Source organism: Ictidomys tridecemlineatus, chromosome 6, assembly GCF_052094955.1.
Source record: "Ictidomys tridecemlineatus isolate mIctTri1 chromosome 6, mIctTri1.hap1, whole genome shotgun sequence".
NCBI lineage: Eukaryota > Metazoa > Chordata > Mammalia > Rodentia > Sciuridae > Ictidomys > Ictidomys tridecemlineatus.
Window position 1 is genome coordinate 157,923,748 of NC_135482.1, and position 19,026 is coordinate 157,942,773.

The window sequence follows — 19,026 nt, forward strand, 5'->3', positions numbered from 1 at the left end:
GTGTTTATTTTTCTCCTTATTTTTTTTATTGGTTGTTCAAAACATTACAAAGCTATTGATATATCATATTTCAAACATTATATTCAAGTGGGTTATGAACTCCCATTTTTACCCCAAATACAGATTGCAGAATCACATCCTTTACACATCCACATTTTTACATAATGCCATATTAGTAACTGTTGTATTCTGCTACCTTTCCTATCCTCTACTATCCCCCCTCCCCTCCCCTCCCATCTTCTCTATCCCATCTACTGTAATTCATTTCTCTCCTTGTTTATTTTCCCTTTCCCCTCACAACCCCTTATATGTAATTTTGTATAACAATGAGGGTCTCCCTCCATTTCCATGCAATTTCCCTTTTGTCTCCCTTTCCCTCCCACCTCATGTCTCTGTTTAATGTTAATCTTTTTCTCCTGCTCTTCCTTCCTGCTCTATTCTTAGTTGTTCTCATTATATCAAAGAAGACATTTGGCATTTGTTTTTTAGGGATTGGCTAGCTTCATATAGCATAATCTGCTCTAGTGGCATCCATTTCCCTGCAAATTCTATGATTTTATCATTTTTTAGTGCTGCGTAATACTCCGTGGTGTATAAATGTCTATGGCATAATATATGGTCTATTTTTGAGAAGGATCCATGTGCTTCTGAGAAAAAAGTATATCCACTTGATGATGGTTGATATATTCTATATATGTCAGTTAAGTCTAGGTTATCAATTGTGATATTGAGTTCTATAGTTTCTTTATTCAACTTTTGTTTGGAGGATCTATCCAATGGTGAGAGAGGTGTGTTGAAGTCACCCATAATTATTGTGTTGTGGTCTATTTGATTCTTGAACTTGAGGAGAATTTGTTTTATGAATGTCGCAGCACCATTATTTGGTGCATAAATATTGATAATTGTTATGTCTTGTTGGTGAATGGTTCCTTTTAACAGTATATAATGTCCTTCCTTATCCCTTTTGATTAACTTAGCCTTGAAGTCAATTTTATTCGATATGAGGATGGCCACCCCTGCTTGCTTACGAGGACCATGTGCATGGTATATATTTTCCCAACCTTTCACCTTCAGCCTGTGTATGTCTTTTCCAATCAGATGTGTCTCCTGGAGGCAGCATATTGTTGGATTTGTTTTTTTAATCCATGTTACCAGCCTATGTCACTTTATTGGAGAGTTTAAGCCATTAACGTTTAGAGTTACTATTGATATATGGTTTGTACTTCCAGCCATGTTTGATTATTTATCTTTTTTTTTAAATTTAGTTTGTTTCTCCAGGATTAGCTTTCCCCCCACCCTCTGCCTTTACCAAGGCACTTCCCACTGATGGTTTTGGTTATTGTTTTGCATTTCTTCCTCATGTAGTGTTTGACTCAAGATGCTTTGCAATGCTGGTTTTCTGGCTGCAAAATCTTTTAACTTTTGTTTATCATGAAAGATTTTTATTTCATTGTCGTACCTGAAGCTTAATTTTGCTGGATAAAGAATTCTTGGTTGGCATCCATTGTCTTTTAGTGTTTGAAATATGTTGTTCCAGGATCTTCTCGCTTTCAGCGTCTGTGATGAAAAATCTGTTGTTAACCTTATTGGTTTACCCCTGAATGTAATCTGCCTCCTTTCTTTTGTAGCTTTTAATATTTTCTCTTTGTTCTGTATATTGGATATCTTCATAACAATGTGTCTTGGAGTTGGTCTACTGTGATTTTGTATGCTTGGTGTCCTATATGCATCTACAATTTGTATATCCGTTTCCTTTTCCATGCCTGGAAAGTTTTCTGTAATTATTTCATTCAGCAGGTTACTCATTCCCTTTGTTTGAATCTCTATACCTTCTTCTATCCTGATGACTCTTAAGTTTGTTTATGTTATCCAATATCTCTTGGATGTTTTTCTCGTGATTTTTTTATCAGCCTTTCTGAGTTGGCTAGAATGTTTTCAAGATGATATATTTTGTCTTCATTATCTGATGTTCTGGCTTCTACTTTCTCCACTCTGTTAGTGATACTCTCATTTGAGTTTTTAATTTGGTTTATAGTTTCCTTCATTTCTAGAATTATTGTTTGATTTTTTTTATAATCTCTATCTCCTGATAAAGATGCTTAACTTCTTCTTTTATCTGTTTATATAATTGGTTTTCAATGTGTTCTTTCACTGTTTGAATTTGCTGTATCATATCCTCTTTAAGGTTCCATTCCATCTGTCTAAGGTGTTCCTTGAGTTCTTTATATGACCATTTTTCTGATGCCTCTAGGTCCTCCAGAATATTTAGGCTGTCCTGCATTGTTTGTACTCCTTTTCTTCCTTGCTTTTTCATGCTGCTCATGTTACTTCTTGTTCTGTTTGACTGCTGAGTTACTGTTTACTCCTATAAATTTATTTGATGCTTGGGAGGAAAGGTATTAAAAGGGAAGGGAAGAAGTCACTAAAGAGAATGAGAGTAAGCAGGTAGAATTCAAGGAAGGGGGAATAAGAAAATTAAAAAAAATGAAGACAGAAGAAATAATAGAAAATAAAAAAAATTTTAAAAATAAAAAAAAATAATAAAAAATTAAAATTAAAAAAATAGAAAAAAATTTTTAAAAAAATTTAAAAAACAAGAACAAAAAAATGAAAATGAAAAAAAGAACCCAAATTAAAAAAATAATTAATAAATGCAGTTTTAGAGTTTGATTAACTTCTCTTCCAGTAGGTGGAGCTGTGCCCACTGGGCCAAGCTTCTCCTCTCAATATGCGGGAACCAATCACTGTGCAGCAGCTCTTCCTCCCAGACTGGGCGGGTCTCCAATCCTGAGTGCTTAGGGCCTTCTCTTGTGTCTAGTCACTTCCCCACTTTTCCTCAAGCCAGGCCCCGCTCACTGGTGATGCTCACCACAACATTGGCTACACGCCAGGTTTGCTGCTCCTGGGAGTCCTGTTTTCATGAATGCCTGGGCACACTCTCCCTGTTTGCCTTTCCCTCAGACCCTAAGTTTGTAGAGCTTGAGGCTGAGAATCCTCAGCGAATTTTGCTTACCCTCCAGTAGCCCCGCCCCCAGTAGCTGGTGCAAGAGACCTCAGTTGTCAGCACTGCTGGGAGAGGTAGCTGGGAGTTCCACGCCGCAGGTCCCGCGCCACTCCTGATTCCCTCCATCTGGCTATTGTGCTCAAGGGAGAGCTGGGAGGGGCCCTTACAGGAGAGCTGGGAGGGGCCCTTAAGGTTTCCCCACTGTGTGGAGAGGGAAGGTTAGGGGATTACACACCTGTAGCTGCAGGTTTCAATGAAGTTATCTCCTCCGCCGCATTCTGGTGACGTCTGTCCTCTGCCATGGTGGAATCCCATGCAAATGGCAACAGTTCGTTTCCCTTTTCCGGGTGACCAATGCAACGGGTGGGTCCTGACTGTCTCTCCCAAGCCCCGTTTCAATCCTGTGGCCACTGCCTATGAAGGCTCGGTTGGCATTAACCTCCGTAGGATCAGAAGGGCCGACCAGTTGTTTCAGCGGGATTGTTTAGTGCTGAGTCACAGCAGTTTGTCTGGGAGAAGCAGGCGAACAGGAGCTTAAATTCAGCCGATCCGGGCTTGGTGTGTGTTCTGAGAGGCCCAGACTGTTCACCCCAGAACCACATCAGCTCAGCATTGCCTAGTGATCCTGATCAAACAGCATTTAGACAGTTTACAACTCCCTATGCCTGCACAGCTTAAGAGGTCAGAGACTTGATCTCTCCGTGCCCACCGCCATGTTGGATCTCTCTCATGTCATCATATTTTTAATCTATGGCTTTATCTTTAGAATCTCAGTTCTTTTTTTATTGATTTAAAAAAAATATGACAGTGGAATGCATAACAATTCTTATTACATGTATACAGTACAATTTTTCATATCTCTGGTTGTATATAAAGTATGTTGACACCAATTTGTGTCTTCATACATGTAATTTGGATGATAATGTCTATCACATTCCACCATTCTTGCCAATCCCCTGCCCCTGCCTTTCCCTCCCACCCCTCTGCCCTATCTAGAATCTCAGTTCTTTAAATTCTGTTGGTTCCCTCTGCCCCAGTATTTCTAGTTTATTTATAAGTATATAACAACAGTGTTTATAATCTAGGTCTGGCTCCAATAAGGTTAATGAACCACAATTTCCTAGGGAGATGATCGTGATCCAAGCTGTGTCATTGGCAAGTTGTCATCTATTGAATTCAAGAGGTTCTGGACAAAGAGTAGATATTTGAGTCCTTTGAAAATCATTAGCCAGCTTGTTCTGCTGCAGCACTTACTGTGGACCTGCCAAGGTAGGCCCTACAGGGAAATACCAGAATACCCATCATGGTTTTTATTCTTGGGGAGCTTAGACTATATACTTGGGGAGACAAAACTGAAAATCATAAAGTAGCAGCAAGTGCCAAAGAATGTGTAGTTCAATGTGAAATGAGGGATTTGGGCCCTTGTGCTGCAGTGTTTCACAGGCGAGGTGTCTGTGCTGATGAATTTTATATACAAAGGAGTTGAAGCATAGGCTGTGCTTTTTAAATGGATGTACTTAGATAGTTAAAAGATGAGGGAGAGGCATTCCAGCATTGCATTCCAAAAAAAAACCTCGACTGCAAACATACCTAAAAGAATGATCACAATGTGTTTCCCTAATAAAAGGAAGATTTGTGCCACAGCTTGGGTCACCAAAAATACAGTGATGACCTGGGAGCAGTTGCCACAGGAGCAGTGAGTAAATCCTGCTAAGCACAAAGCCCCAAGGGCAAATCCAGGCTCAACACCAACCATCCCAAGGAGGTAGCTGAGCTCATGCTAGAGCAGAGGTGGGGGTGAGTTCTGGGTCTAAGCATAGAAACGTGTGGGCTAGCAAATTGGAGAAAATAGAGTATTGGTTAGTTTCAGCACAGAATTGCTGACACAGGGCATTTCTAAAAGTGAAGGAGCCAGGTGTCATGCATCCACCTGTAATCCTAAGGGCTTAGGAGGCTAAGGCAGGAAGTTCAAAGCCAGCCTCTGCAACTTAGCAAGGTACTTAGCAACTCAGTGATACCCTCTGTCTAAGTAAAATATACAAAAAGGGCTGGGGTTGTGGCTCAGTGGTTAAGCACCCCTCAGTACCAAAAAAAAAAAAAAAAAGGGAAACTCGCCTTCTAGGCAACCCTGGTCTGTCCTCAGTGCATCCTTTAGCCTGTTGTAAGAGGAACCTGACCAAAGCAAAGGTCTCTTTGGGAAGTGGTTCAATAAGGAGCTACAGGCAGCGGAGAAAGCAGAATGTGTGAAAGCTGCAGTGAGGTCTTCACATTCCCTAAGACTGGGAATTGCTGAAGCTCATTGCATAGGAAAGGTTTGATGCTGATCCTGTATTAGGAAGGTGGACTTAAGAGAGGTGGATAGTGGGGGAAAGACCCCCAGTGAAGTGAGGCAACTGTGATTCCAAGATAATGACTGGGTGTGAGCTGATGGAGACTGGCTGAGTGTGGGCCACAGAGGCAGATGCTATGATGTTTCTAGTTTGAGTGTTTGGAAAATGGCAGAATATTGAAGGAATCAGGAAAGCTGGAGAGGAGACAGGGCTCAGGCATTTTGAATACACTAAGTTTGAGATAATGGTGGATAGTCTGCCAGTAATTGAAATAAGGAACTAGAATTGTAAGCAAGCAAGAGAGTTATGAAGATCCTTACCAGAGAGAAAATGGTCAGATGTCAAGGAGAAGAGAAATAGTCAACATCTCTATTAATCAGGTAAATACATATCAAAATTACAGGAAGGTTTAGTGTCACTGTGGTGAATGACAGTGATCAACTACGAATAGTAACAATAAATGCTGGCAAAGATGTGGGACAAAAGGTTTGCTCATACATTTTTGGTGGAACTGCAAATTAGTGTAATTGTTCAGGAAAACAGTATAAAGATTCCTCAAAAATGTAGAATTAGAACCATCATATCATAGGATCCAACTATTCCACTCTTTGGTATTTATTCAAAAGAATTAAAATCAACTTACTATAAAGGTACAATCACTTCAATATTTCTAGCAGGACAGTTCACAAGAGGCAAATAATGGACTCAGCCCAAATGCCCATCCATAGATGAATAGATTAAGAAAATGTGGAACACATACACAATGGAGTTTTACTCAGTCATACAGAAGAATGAAATTACAGTGTTTGTTGGTAAGTGGATGGAAATGGAGAACATCATTCTAAGCGAAATAAGTAAGATGCAGAAAATCAAGGATCAAATGTTTTCTATGTGGAAGCTAGAGCAAAATAAGGGAAAGAAGTGATGGGAGGATCTGATATTATAAAGATATAGGCAAGATGAGTGGAGTAGAAGATTAAGAGAGAGGGAAGAAGGATAGGATGGGAATGAGAAAATAAAAATCAATTTAACAAAATCTGATATACACACACACACACACACACACAAAGCAAAAGGAATTGCACCTTTATGTAAATATAGAAAACACAAATCAAAAATAAATGAATGAAGAAAGATCTGTAGAATAGGGGGAGGGAGAAGGGGAGGAAAAAGTGATTACACTGGAGGAAATCAAAGTCCATGCATGTGTGATTTTGTCAAAATGAACCCAACTTCCATTTATAACTATAACACTCTAATTAAAAAAATGTTTACTATTCACTCATGAAACTGATTTGTGCCCATGGAAAGATTTTAAAAATTTATTTTTAGAAAAAGACATTGTAATGTTCAATTTTCAAGAAATTTAATCAAGAAATACTTCACCAGTAATATCAGATCTAGGAGAGATTTCAGAAAGATTGGGAGATTTTGGTAGAAACTGTGTTTGAATGACTGATTTGTTTGTTATCTTATTCATGAATTCACTCAACAGACATCAGAACATTATTCTTTGCCAGTTGTCTGTTAGCTGGCAGAGATGCAGGGGAATAAATAGGAGCTTTCAAAGACTAATGAGAGGAAACATCTACCATAAGAACTCTAAGAATGAGAATCTGTTTTAAAGCAAACTTCAAAAGTCATCTCTTCTTTTAATCAACCCCTCCCCGTTTGGAAAATATTGCTCCTTATTTTGTGTTTCAAAAATAAAAGAAGGGCTTGGTTTATTCTTCTGTGACTGTATGTTCTACAATTTATTTGAGTCTTTTATATACATGAGTGTATCTCTCTTGGCAACTAAGTTGGCCTCTAGAATGGAAATAATTGTCTCATTCTTATTTCTGCAGATACCTAACAGAGAGGACTTATAACATGTGAGATGGTTTAAGAGTTTTTCATCATCAATTTTCTGTTTTCAAACCTAATTCATGTTAGTGAACTTTTTGAGGTTATATAACAAAAGTTGATATTAAAAATTTCCTATGGCTGTCCCCTACTTCTGCACATGTGTAACATTGTGTAGCAGTTTAAAATTATTTTAATATAAGCTACAAATTTTGAGGGCTAGCAACATCAATGTTTATGATTATTGTCAGTTCAAGTGCAAAAAAAGTTAAATTGATGTTCACAAAAAATAAAACGATTTTCACAACACTGTTGTTTTTGATAAATTATCACTAATATTAAGTTTTGACATCATAAAGATTTCAGGAAGGTAGTGTTTGGTATTGACAATAAGAACTCTCCCCTCCACACCTCTGTGGTGCTAAGGATTGAACCCATGGAAAGCAAGTACACTACCACTGAGTTACATCCCAGCCCAATAACAAATGCTTTTAAAGTTTCTATAAATTGTCTGTAACTGTGGTGATAAATGCTGACAACTGCATAGTCATACTATGATATTTTACAATGTTTTGTCCTGTAGTTCCATTTTCCTTGTCATTTTCTGTGTTCATAGCTCTTGATCTGTATCAAGCGGTTACTCTAGTGTTCTTGAGCTGGAACACGAATGAGGAAAGGGGGAACTGCTAATTTTTAAACATAGAAAAGATAGGACAGAATGGTCTGTGAGAACAAGGATGATTAGATGATGACATAAGTTCTGTGGATATGCACATGATTTACTCATGTCCCTTTCCCTGTCTTTGTCTTCTAGTTGGAATTGAAAGCAGCCAGAAGATTTTCCTCAAATATGAACTTTTTGTCTGGTTGTTTGAGTCTTCTAGTAAATCGTTTAATGTCATGTGTCCTCAACACAGTTGAAAAAATATTCTAAGCTTTCACCCTTGAGTTACAGAAGCAAGATTTACTTATGGAATGTGTTGTTTGTAGCAACGTGGTGGTTCCTAAGGGTATTAACATAAAAAAGATTCATAATACAAAATAGTGATTTATTATGTTTTTGATAGGTAATATGTACTTTGAGTGGTGGAGTAAACACATGTAATAAAATTTGGGTCTTTTGGCATGTTTGTTTAAAAAAGTAAATAAGAATTGAAAATTGCATTGTGGGCCTTAGGATTCGAACTAAATAAAGAAGTAGTTAAACAAATGATAGCTGAAATGAACAAAGAAGGAATTGGCACTGTTAGTTTTGAAATTTTTTTGCCATTATAAGTATAAAAATGGGTGAGAAAGATGAAAAAGAAGACATATTGAAGGCTTTCAAATTATTTGATGATGATGATACTGGAAGGATAACACTAAGTAATATCAGGAGAGCTGTCAAGGAGCTCGGGGAGAATTTAACCGATGATGAACTGCAGGAAATGCTTGATGAAGCTGTTGTGATGGGGATGGAGAAATAAATGAGGAAGAATTTTTGAGAATGATGAAGAAGACCGCTTTTTAATACTTTTTTTTCTGTCTTCTGGGAAGTTATCAACAAATTCACATTATAATTTTATATATGATTCAATAATGTAAGGTCTGAATGGATCCATTTTCAATTTTTAGTTTGTGTATACAGATTGGTCTCTTGGTGTCTATGTGAAAAGTTATATGTTCCTACCAATATGGTTATATCTGCCGTATAAAGAAACAAAACACTACAGCTTCCTTGAGCCATGAATGTAAGAGCAGTATTAAATCCAACTGCTTTTTTTGAGAGAGAGAGAGAGAGAGAGAGAGAGAGAGAGAGAGAGAGAGAGAGAAGAGAGAGAATTTTTTAATAATTAATTTTCAGTTTTTTGGTGGACACAACATCTTTATTTTATTTTATGTGGTTCAGAGGATTGAACCCAGTGCCCAGTGCATGCCAGGCGAGGGAGTTACCACTTGAGCCACATCCCCAGCCCAACTGCTTTTTTTAAAGCCCAGGTTCCACAGACTTAGAATTTTCTTGAAGTTTATTGCAGTTGGCCCCACATCCAAGTGAACTTGGCAAACAAACCATTACTTTCTCTATTATTATTGTGCAACTAAAAAAGCTGATTAACATTGTCTTTTTAATCACTTCTTCAAATATGTAAAAAATAAAACTGGTTGGCACCTAAAAAAAAAAAAAGAAAGAAAAGAAAGTGAAGATTGCATTGTGTGATTATTTCCACAGGTGACTTAGGGATTCCTGGAAGTGGACTCAGATGGAGATTCCTGAGTTAGTTGTTTATTATTAAAGGCTTCCTAGGAGACATCAGAATGGGAAGCAAGTCTGGTAAGGAAAAAAGGGCAAAGCCAAACTGCAGTACCAGGCAAAGTCCTTTTGAGGATAGCAAACCTTCCAAGGAAAGTCTCAGATAAGAGCAATTGGAGGTAAAATCATGCCTCAAAAGGGAGAGGGCTGCTTGGAAAGGAGAAAACAAGGTCTGAGAGGATCTGGGCAGAACATTAACTGTGTCTATTGTACAATGTTCCAGAGAAAGCTTCTCTCAGTGAAGCATTTTGAAGTAACGGTAGATTCTCTTGCATAAGGCAGTTGGAAATGAAGAAATTGTTTTTGATGTTTGGGATCTCACTTTAGAACAGTAGATGAAGCTTTGGAGTTCTAAAACTTGAGAATTGGAACCTGAAGGTAATGCAATTTATGGATGTTCAAGGACAGAAAAAGGAAGAGTCTGAATGAGGAAGTGGTATTTTTGATGCAAATAGATAAAAGAAACATGAGGGAATTACACCAATTGTAATGGGTGTAATTACCTGTGCATGGGTAAACTACATGGACAGACTGAGACTGAAAGGCTTAGATGAATAATCTAAATAAGTTATGGGTTAGGAAAAAATGGGTCTTTCTGAGAATTGAGAGTTTTATGCAAATTTGTATGAACCACAAATTAAAATAATACCTATGTTATCTAGCTGTCCAGCAAAGTCAAAAGTAGATTTAAGGGATGGGGATGCTCTTGGATAGTTCTCACCTTAAGGATTGATGGACAACTGAAGTGGCTGTCAGTCTCTGGAAAAGGTGGACAAAGAGAAAATTTTGTGATATTTTCCACCAAGTAGACATACTGACATGGAGCTAGATCTGTACATCAGCTAGTTAATGCTAACTCATGGAAGACAAAACAACTCATGCAAATTTTTGGCTTGCTGTTTTTTGAATGTCACATACAGAAAGAAGGATTATAGATTTAGGGAGAAAAGGTTTTGAAAACACCTCAAGGAGGCTTCTCCAACACAAGCACAGGGATCAGGGGTCTATTCCATGTAGACTAATGTCAGGGGAAGAATAAATATTAGCAAACAAAGTAGATGATGTGTCTTGACTTATTTACTTTGGGAAAAAATATTGGAAAATTTATATTTTAGACTGACAGTGTATTATCACGGCCTCTAAATTACCTTGTGCTATGAAATTGAGCAATGCAGGCAAATTTCTGCAATTTCAGTGTTTTATTCCAATTTTGACATGATTTTTATGCCAGAGAGCTTTCTTTTCTTCTGGGTAAGAAGTTTTTTAAAACGATTTCTCTCTCAAACTCTGGTTTTTGCTTTGGGAATACATTATCTCATTAATTAAGAGGTTGAAGTCTAATTACTGCATGTCAGACTTCACTGGATTATGTAAACAGCAACCCTGTCATTACAGTAACTCAATTCATATGCTTTTTAAAAAATTTTTTTCCAAAGTTTTAAAGCTCACAGCTATCATTTAAATGGAACATTATAAAAAAGAAAAAGCAATTTGGAACATCCCATTCTTAGCTATGTATTGATTAAATCTATTGTGCTATTAGTATCAGTTTTAATTTACCTTTCTTGGTTTTAGTCATAGTTTCAGTAATGTTCAAGAGAAACTATTTATGGTAGCTAATATCATATAGAAGACCTGTTTCTTATAATGCCAAGTTCATCAGCAAAGAAAAACACTTCCCTTAGAATTCGAATCACATAGGTCATTTGTGATAGGCACATAACTTCTAGCTTCTGATCATTGGCTTTAGTAATCATTACCTTAGTAATGAAAAATAAAGTACAATAGTGAAAATAGGAGCAAGTAAAATACGAGCAACTAGCAAATCAAAACCACACATTCTTATGAAACAAGGACTGCCACTTCTAATAGCACCAAATCACTGTATTATTCATATAGCAGTTTAATAAGTTTTATGGATGAGCAGTGAAGCCCACATTCACTATAAGATGATAAGGAACTTAGCTTAAATTCAATTGCAATTTCCTGTATGAATTTCAAAAGTTTCCAAAGCAGTTTTTATAAGCAGAATGCTCTTTTCCTTAACCAAAATGCTTCTTCAGACACCAAACTTAATGTAGAATTACTATGCATTTTAGGGCTGATTATTTTTAACCATAAAATTTCTCTTTGATTAAATCCATTTATGCTTTACAATCTATGAAAATGACAGGTGAAATATAAACATGAATTATTTCTAATTTATAGTACAGTTGCTCTTACCCTTAGAATCTTTTTCTTGTATTTCCATGTAACTCTGCATCATGAGTTGTGTGATTAGGTCTTAGGAAAGTTGCATTACCTGTCTAGCCTCATTTCCCCCATCAATAAACCGGGGATTATAACGTATACCTTATACCATTATTTTAGGAATTCAATGAAATAAAGTACAAAATTTGCCAAATATGAAATTCATAGTTTATGAACACATTACTGTTGTTAAGTGTTGTTTTCATATCAGTAGTATTTTGGAAAATAGCATGTCTAATAAATGGACTAGAAGAAACACAGCTGAAAAGATAACATGTAGGTACTTTATGTTCACCATGCAAGTGTCCATGATAGTTAATGTGACTGGATTTAATATGTAAAATCTTTCTATGGTGTTAAGATATGGCTGCAAAGTAGATATCAATTTCTGAATATTGGTCCATTAATTTGCCCACAGCTTGCTTTTGTAGTAATATTTTGAGATATCAGCTATAATTTGCACATAGTTTCATTTGTAATATTTTGAGATATTAACTGTGAGTTTTTTTCTCCCTCTGCTTCCTTGCATTAGTTACCTTTTCCCTATAATTTCAGTAATAGCACCTAGCAGGCCGGGGTGAAGACAGATACTTCTTAAAGTATGTATTAAAAACAATATTCTTTGAATCAGCTTTTGAAGGATTGTGATTGGACAAGGAAGTAGTTTTCATTGATCAGAGGAAAGACTGCAGGTATAACATTGACAGAGATGATACTTAAGACCAGGAAGAATGGATTCTGTTTCTGTAGAGGCCAGTGATGTCAGAGAATGGCACTTGGGCCACAGCCTTGCTTCTGATGACAAAGCAATTTAAACTCCTCAGGAACTTACCATTTCCCAGGAGAAGAAAATGAGGACGAGAATTATGAACTGAGTGGTGACCCCAAAGAGAGTTTTAAAACAGAAACACATGAGAAAGACCATGAGATGGTTTGTATATATAAGGTTGATATATTGGAGGCTTGGTCCTCAGTGTGGTAATGTTTAGATGGTGGGATTTTAAGAGGTAGGCACTGAGGAAAGTCCTTAGGTCCTCGGGGATTGCATAGTTCCCCTAGAACCTCAAGTAGTCCCCAGTGGCTCTTTGAATTCCCATGTTGCAATATGATCTGTCATTCCTGTACATGCTCCCACCATGATGCCATCTGCCATGAGGTAATGTAGCAAGAGGGGCCCTTGCCCTTGCCAGAGCTGGTGCCAAAGTATCCTATTTGTACTTTTGGCCTCCTAATCTATGGGCTAACTAAATTCTTTTCTTGATCACTAAACAGCCTCAGTTATGCTATTATAGTAACAAAAGAGAGTCTATCCGAACACTAGGCTAAAGGTCTCATATTCTAAGCTAGATTCAGTTATACGGAAATAAAAATAAAAAACTTCAATTTTCCAACCTTAGGCTTTATGATGGAGCTGAAATGTCATATCTACCAATTCACTAGGTTTGAGGTCACTTCGTATTTTAGTTCTTGATTAATATGAAACTCTCCACTATCTGAAATCATGTTAAAGATTACGAAGAGAAAAAAAATGCTTTCTCTCAAATAATTGAACTGCCTCAATATTGAAAATAATTGCATTTATTATTACTGATACTTTTAAAAATGACATTATCTGAAGTAGATTAGACATCTCTATATTTTTTTATCTTAGTTTAAAAGTGAACCTGAATGCAACCATCTTGAATTGTAGCCACCATGGGTGCCTCTGAGAAACCTCTGGCTTATTTGCCTTATAGTTACCCAGACTATGACAGATTAACAAAATCATTAGAGAAGTATGTAAAGCTTTACGACCAGACCCTAGCACTGTCAGCTCCAGGAATATGCCTGACATCTTTGATGTTAGCTTGCAATAAATCCAGGTATACTTCTACTTGGGTGAAAGCCACTCTTTTTAAGCCCACATTGATATGGATCCACTAGTCTTGTTGTCACTCTTGACCATGGTTGTGTCAGTAAGTCCCCAGTAACTTGTACTCTGTGCAATCTGGGATCTATTTGCCCCTTTTCTGTGGTCTCTTGACAACGCTCAACTAATGCAGTCACTTCTGAAACATTGGATTTTCTTGAAACTACAACTCAAGGTGTTATTTATCATGTATAAATGTTTTGAATCTCATGATAAACTTAAAAAGTTTAGAAAATTTTTCTCTTATAAGGTATAGCTAAAATTATGAAGTGACAATATAAGAACTCTTAACCTACAAATTATATTAAAATATATATTATATGATCAGAATCTATATCAGCCTTATCTCTAGCTGACTTTAGTGGGTACTGTCTACAATCTGTAAGTTTAACCATTTTCATTTGTAGCTGTGTTTCTGAGTCATGGACCAAAGCTGATTATGTTACAGGATAAGCTATTTGAAATGTTAACCACAGTAAGCCAGGCTAAGCCATGATAAGAGTATTAATGTCAGACATAATGAGATTATTTATATCAAGTTTATATCAACTACACTTAGTATGAATCTCAGGCACATAGAAAGGTGAGGAGAAAAAGGATTTGAAATGACTTGTTGATGTTGCTTTGAAATCATTTAATCCTACTAGAGAATATTTAAAACAGTCCCTGCAATAATTAATATTTTGTTTTTGCCACCAAGTATTTAGCTCATTGGAGCCATGAAATAGCCATAACTTATTTTAAAAGAAAAAGTTTAACATTTGAATTATTGCCATGGACATAATATGTTTCCTGAGTGAATGAAAATGTTTGTCTATATTAGTTAACTTCTTTCAAGAACTTGCTTGTATTTTTGCTTTACATAATGTTGTAACTTTAATTTAGTCACAGTAGAATAAAGTATGTATAGACAAAAAAAGGAAAAAAATATTACACATTGCAATACTCTAAAATATGTTATTTAATAAGAAAGAAAAAATGATTGTTACCTTCTGGATAAAAGAGAAATCTGAGTGAAATATCTGGAACATTAAATATATAATAATATCATTGTGAATAATAATATTTGTGGGCTACTATGAAGGCAGTCGTAAAAAAGCATGATCTAATAAAAACTTTGAAAACAACCCAATTTAAATTACTGAAAATCCGATTGTTTCTCTTCTTCTAATTTTTTACTTTGTAGAGTAGTGAATATAACATTGTTAAAATGTAAGCACAATGGGGGTCAGGGCTATGGCTCAGCCGTAGAGCACTCGCCTAGTACATGTGAAGCCCTGGGTTTGATCCTCAGCACTACATAAAAATACACAAAATAAAGGTATTTAAAAAGATGTAAGCATAATATATTATTCACACTTGTCCTTCCACTGTTTTCTTGTAAGCATTGCTTTTGTCTATCTAGTGCCATCCGTTGTAAGGTTGGGAGGTACTTTAACCAACAGATAACTGATTCAAAAAAGAGAAAACGCATCTGTCATTTAGACAGGCCTATGCCAGTGAATGCTGGTTGTTAAGCAACCAAAGGGTTTTCTTAAAATTCTCTCCCCAAAGTTTTGTTGTCATGGTCTGTGTTTCGTATAGCCCAATGGCAATGTCACTCTTTCATTCCAATACATTTTCTTAGTTCAGCTGCAGTTTTTTCCAGCTGTTGAATGTTCCATTGCCATTGTCTTCTATTTGATTGAAGCTTGTTCACCTGACAATGTAAACGCTTAAGAATTGCATAATACCTCTTATGTTGCACCTGTGAAGAGAACAGCACACATCAACAGGGCTTGAGAAGAACAGTCAACAGCCATGAAAGATCTTTTGCCTACTCTAAGAGGAAAGCATTTGATTAGAAACCATTGTAAATAATGATAATAATAAATGTAAACAGTAATTGTGTAATTATTATTTATTCAATACTTATTACAAGTTAGATGCTGTGCCAAGAGATTTCTGCATATAAGTAAATTCTCAGAACACCTTATGATGGGGGTATTATTATTCTCATTTTTCATGAAGGAACCAAAGATCAAAGAGTCATTGGTCCATGCTTTCATAGCTAGCAAGTGCTAGTGGTATTTAAGAATTGAACCCAAGTGAGCATCCTTGATGGAACATATTCTGTTTCTCAAGGAAGCATTAAATTAAACTAAATTTATTCTGACTCTCTTCTCAGAACTGCAACTTAAATTAGTATGTGTAATGGTTTGGATCTGGAATGTGCTCTCCTCAAAAACAAACAAATAAACAAACAAACTTCTGTGCTAAAATCCTGGTTCCCAGTGCAACAAGGTTCAGAGGTGAGGCTTTCAGGCAATGATTGGATTCTGAGGGCTCTGATCTCATCAGTGGATTAATCCATCATTGATAGCTGATTGTACTACTGGGAGGTGGGACCTAGTTGAAGGGTTTTTGTTCTCCCTGCTGGCACCCTCTTCTCTTCTCCTGGTGGATCTCTCTGTCTCTCTCCTTCCTAACTGGCATGAGTTGAACAGGTATCCTTTGCATTGGAGTCAGAGGACCATAGACAGAGACCTCTAAAACTGTGAGCCAAAATAAATTTTTCCTCCTCAAAGTTGTTCTTGTCAGGGATTTTGGTCACAGTGATGAAAAGCTGACTAATATGTATATGGACTAACAGAGGACCTAATATAGGAGTATACTTTTGTAACAAATGGCCAAGTCTCAGACAATTACTGTAGCCATGCTTCAGTAAATCACAGGCTGCCACCTGATCAGAACATGTTCAAATAAGGCCACTACGCAGTGACCAATCAAATTTTTCTCTACCTCACTTTCATTTTCTATCCAGAAATGCTACCTGCTCATATTATGGAAAAGATCTCCTGAAGCTCTGCTGGTTCTGAGGGCTGCCCAATTCACATATTGTTCTTTTAATAACAAAATGTTATTCAATTTGCCTAATGTTATCAGTTAATAGAAATGATTCCATTTCCTATATTCAGTGGTTCACTAAGATAGACCCATACATCAATCTTAAGATCTAAGAGATAATATAGTTATTTCTTTCCATTTTTCCAAGATGTGACATTTACTTATCAATTATTAAGGGTACAAAATCATTAATAAAATGTGACACTAATTAAGAGTTTTCAGATTTTCCCAAGATGCACTATTTTTCCCAAGATATACAATTTTCTTATTAACAGATGCCAAATTACATAAGCAGACACTAAGTCTCCTAACCTTTCATTAACCTTTAAGTTTAAAGTACATCTGTACTTTATTTCCTAATCTAAAATTCCCATCTAAAGAAGTCCCCTTAAAGATTATACTTAAAATATCCTAAAGTCTATAAACTATTCTTAAAGCATATTAGGAAAGCATACAGCTAAAAACTTAAGAATTCTAAACCCAAGAATCTAAATAAAATAATACTTCTAACATTATTCTAAAAATGTCGTACTACTTTAATTCCTACATTTATTCTCATAAAACTGGTTTAACTGATTTCTCAAAGAGTTTGTTTCTTAGTCAAGGTGCACTCATTCTTATATCTTTGTAATCTCTCTCAGTGAAAGGCAATTCTAAATATCAGTCCACTTATCAACAATATTAACTATGCTCATCATAAGTCCCTATGTGAAGTAAAAGAGGATTTACAGAAAAGAGGAGAATGTATCTTTATATGTCTTAACTTCCCTAGCTATATAACATAACTTTTCCTTAATCGAATAAACCTACATATGGTGGGCTTTGTGCAATAAGCATAATGATTAGGCTTTCTAAGAGGCCGGAAATATGGGCTTGTGTTCTTAGTTGATATAATCAATGTGGTGCCTAAAATTCTCGTGAGCTTTCAGAAAATGATTGTTGTCCATTATCAGTTTTGTCCCCAATGTGCTGAGATAGAAGAACAGCCTTCTATTTTGTCCTCAAAATGCTGAGGGGTAGTAGAACATCCTTCAAGGCATGAACTACCTGTTGTGTTCTAGCCATCTGAAATTTAATTTGGTTTGGCATTAAACATACTCATGCCTCCTGTTGGGAAAAGGAGCATGAAAATGAAAATTCTCAATTACATAAAAAAAGGGTTCTGTTACCCACCAGCGTGGCTTTGCCGGCACTTATCCTCACAGTGAGAGAGGGAGCACCTTTACCACCACTTATTGTGAATTAGCATCCCCACCAATCTTTCTCTTTTTATGCATTTGCCTACATTTAATTATAATGGAATCAATTATATGTTGTTTTTTGTGACTGAATTCTTTCACTTAGCATAAAGTGTTAAGGTCATCTATGAAGTAGTATCATACTACTTCATAGTATGCATTAGTATTTCATTCTTTATACTGTCAAATAATATAATCTACCACATTTTATTTATCCACTTTATCACTTGAGGGATGTTTGAGTTGTTTGCACTTTTTAACTATTATGAATCATGCTGCTATAAACATTTACATGCAAGTGTTCATGTGCATGTTTTTATCTTTCTTGGGCAAATGCATAGAATTAGTAGGTGACATGACATTGTGATTTGATAACACCATATGACCAACATATATAATGATATGAGGTATGCCCTGAAAAGCTCATAGTGTTATGCAATTCAGGAATTTCAGTGATGAAATTAAATGCTTACATTCTGAGAGCTGTAACCTAATCAATGCAATAATCTACTTGGATTGATAATTTGAATGGACTATGGGGTGGTAACTGTAGGCAGGTGGGGTGTGACTGAAGGAAGTAGGTCTAGGGCATGTGACTGGGGCACGCCCTTGGGGATTATATTTTGTCTCTGGCTCCCCACTCTCTGCTTCCTTGATGCTGTGAGTTGAGCAGCAGTCCTCTGCCATGCTCTTTTACCATGACATTCTGCCCTTTCTTAGGCCCACAACCCTGGAGTCCACTGACTATGGATTGAAACTCTCACACTTTCAAAGTGTGAACCCAAAATAAACTTCTCCTTCTCTAAGTTGTACTTATTGGATATTTTAGTCACAGCCTTGAAAAGCTGACTGACACATATGATAACTATGTTTAATCATTTGAAGTAGTGCCCAAACTAGTTTCCAAAATGACTGCGCCATTTTACATCCCCAAGGGTAATATGTGAAGCTTCCAATTTCTTCATATTTTATTATTGTTATACATATTATTGCCTTTTTGGTCATGGCTGTCCTCAGGGGTGTGAACAGATATCTCATTATAGCACTACCTTAACCAATACAATGAAAGAAACAAAAGACTTACAAAAGCTATCTATTTCATATATATTTTAGAGGTGTTCTAGCAAGTCGGGAAGGTGTTTTTTGGTCAATTCAAAGAAGGATCAAGTTTTCAAAATGCTAATTTACAAATGTATAAAAATAACTCATTTGGCAAAACCATATAGGAGCCATGCTTCTTAGTTTCCAAGACTTAAGTCCATGTGCCTTTTCTC

The 19,026-nt window shown here is 36.3% G+C and overlaps 1 protein-coding gene across 5 annotated transcripts in view; it reads right to left on the minus strand.

The window, feature by feature from the left end:
* Positions 1–14,600: 14,600 nt before the first annotated feature.
* LOC101974158 (coiled-coil domain-containing protein 122) overlaps positions 14,601–19,026 on the minus strand; it is a 35,392-nt gene continuing 30,966 nt past the window's right edge. For all 5 annotated transcript variants that reach the window (XM_078015954.1, XM_078015953.1, XM_078015956.1 and 2 more), the window contains one exon: positions 14,601–15,375. In XM_078015954.1, the coding sequence (XP_077872080.1) occupies positions 15,226–15,375 (150 nt within the window). In that variant the 3' untranslated portion in view covers positions 14,601–15,225. The remainder of the gene's footprint in view (positions 15,376–19,026) is intronic.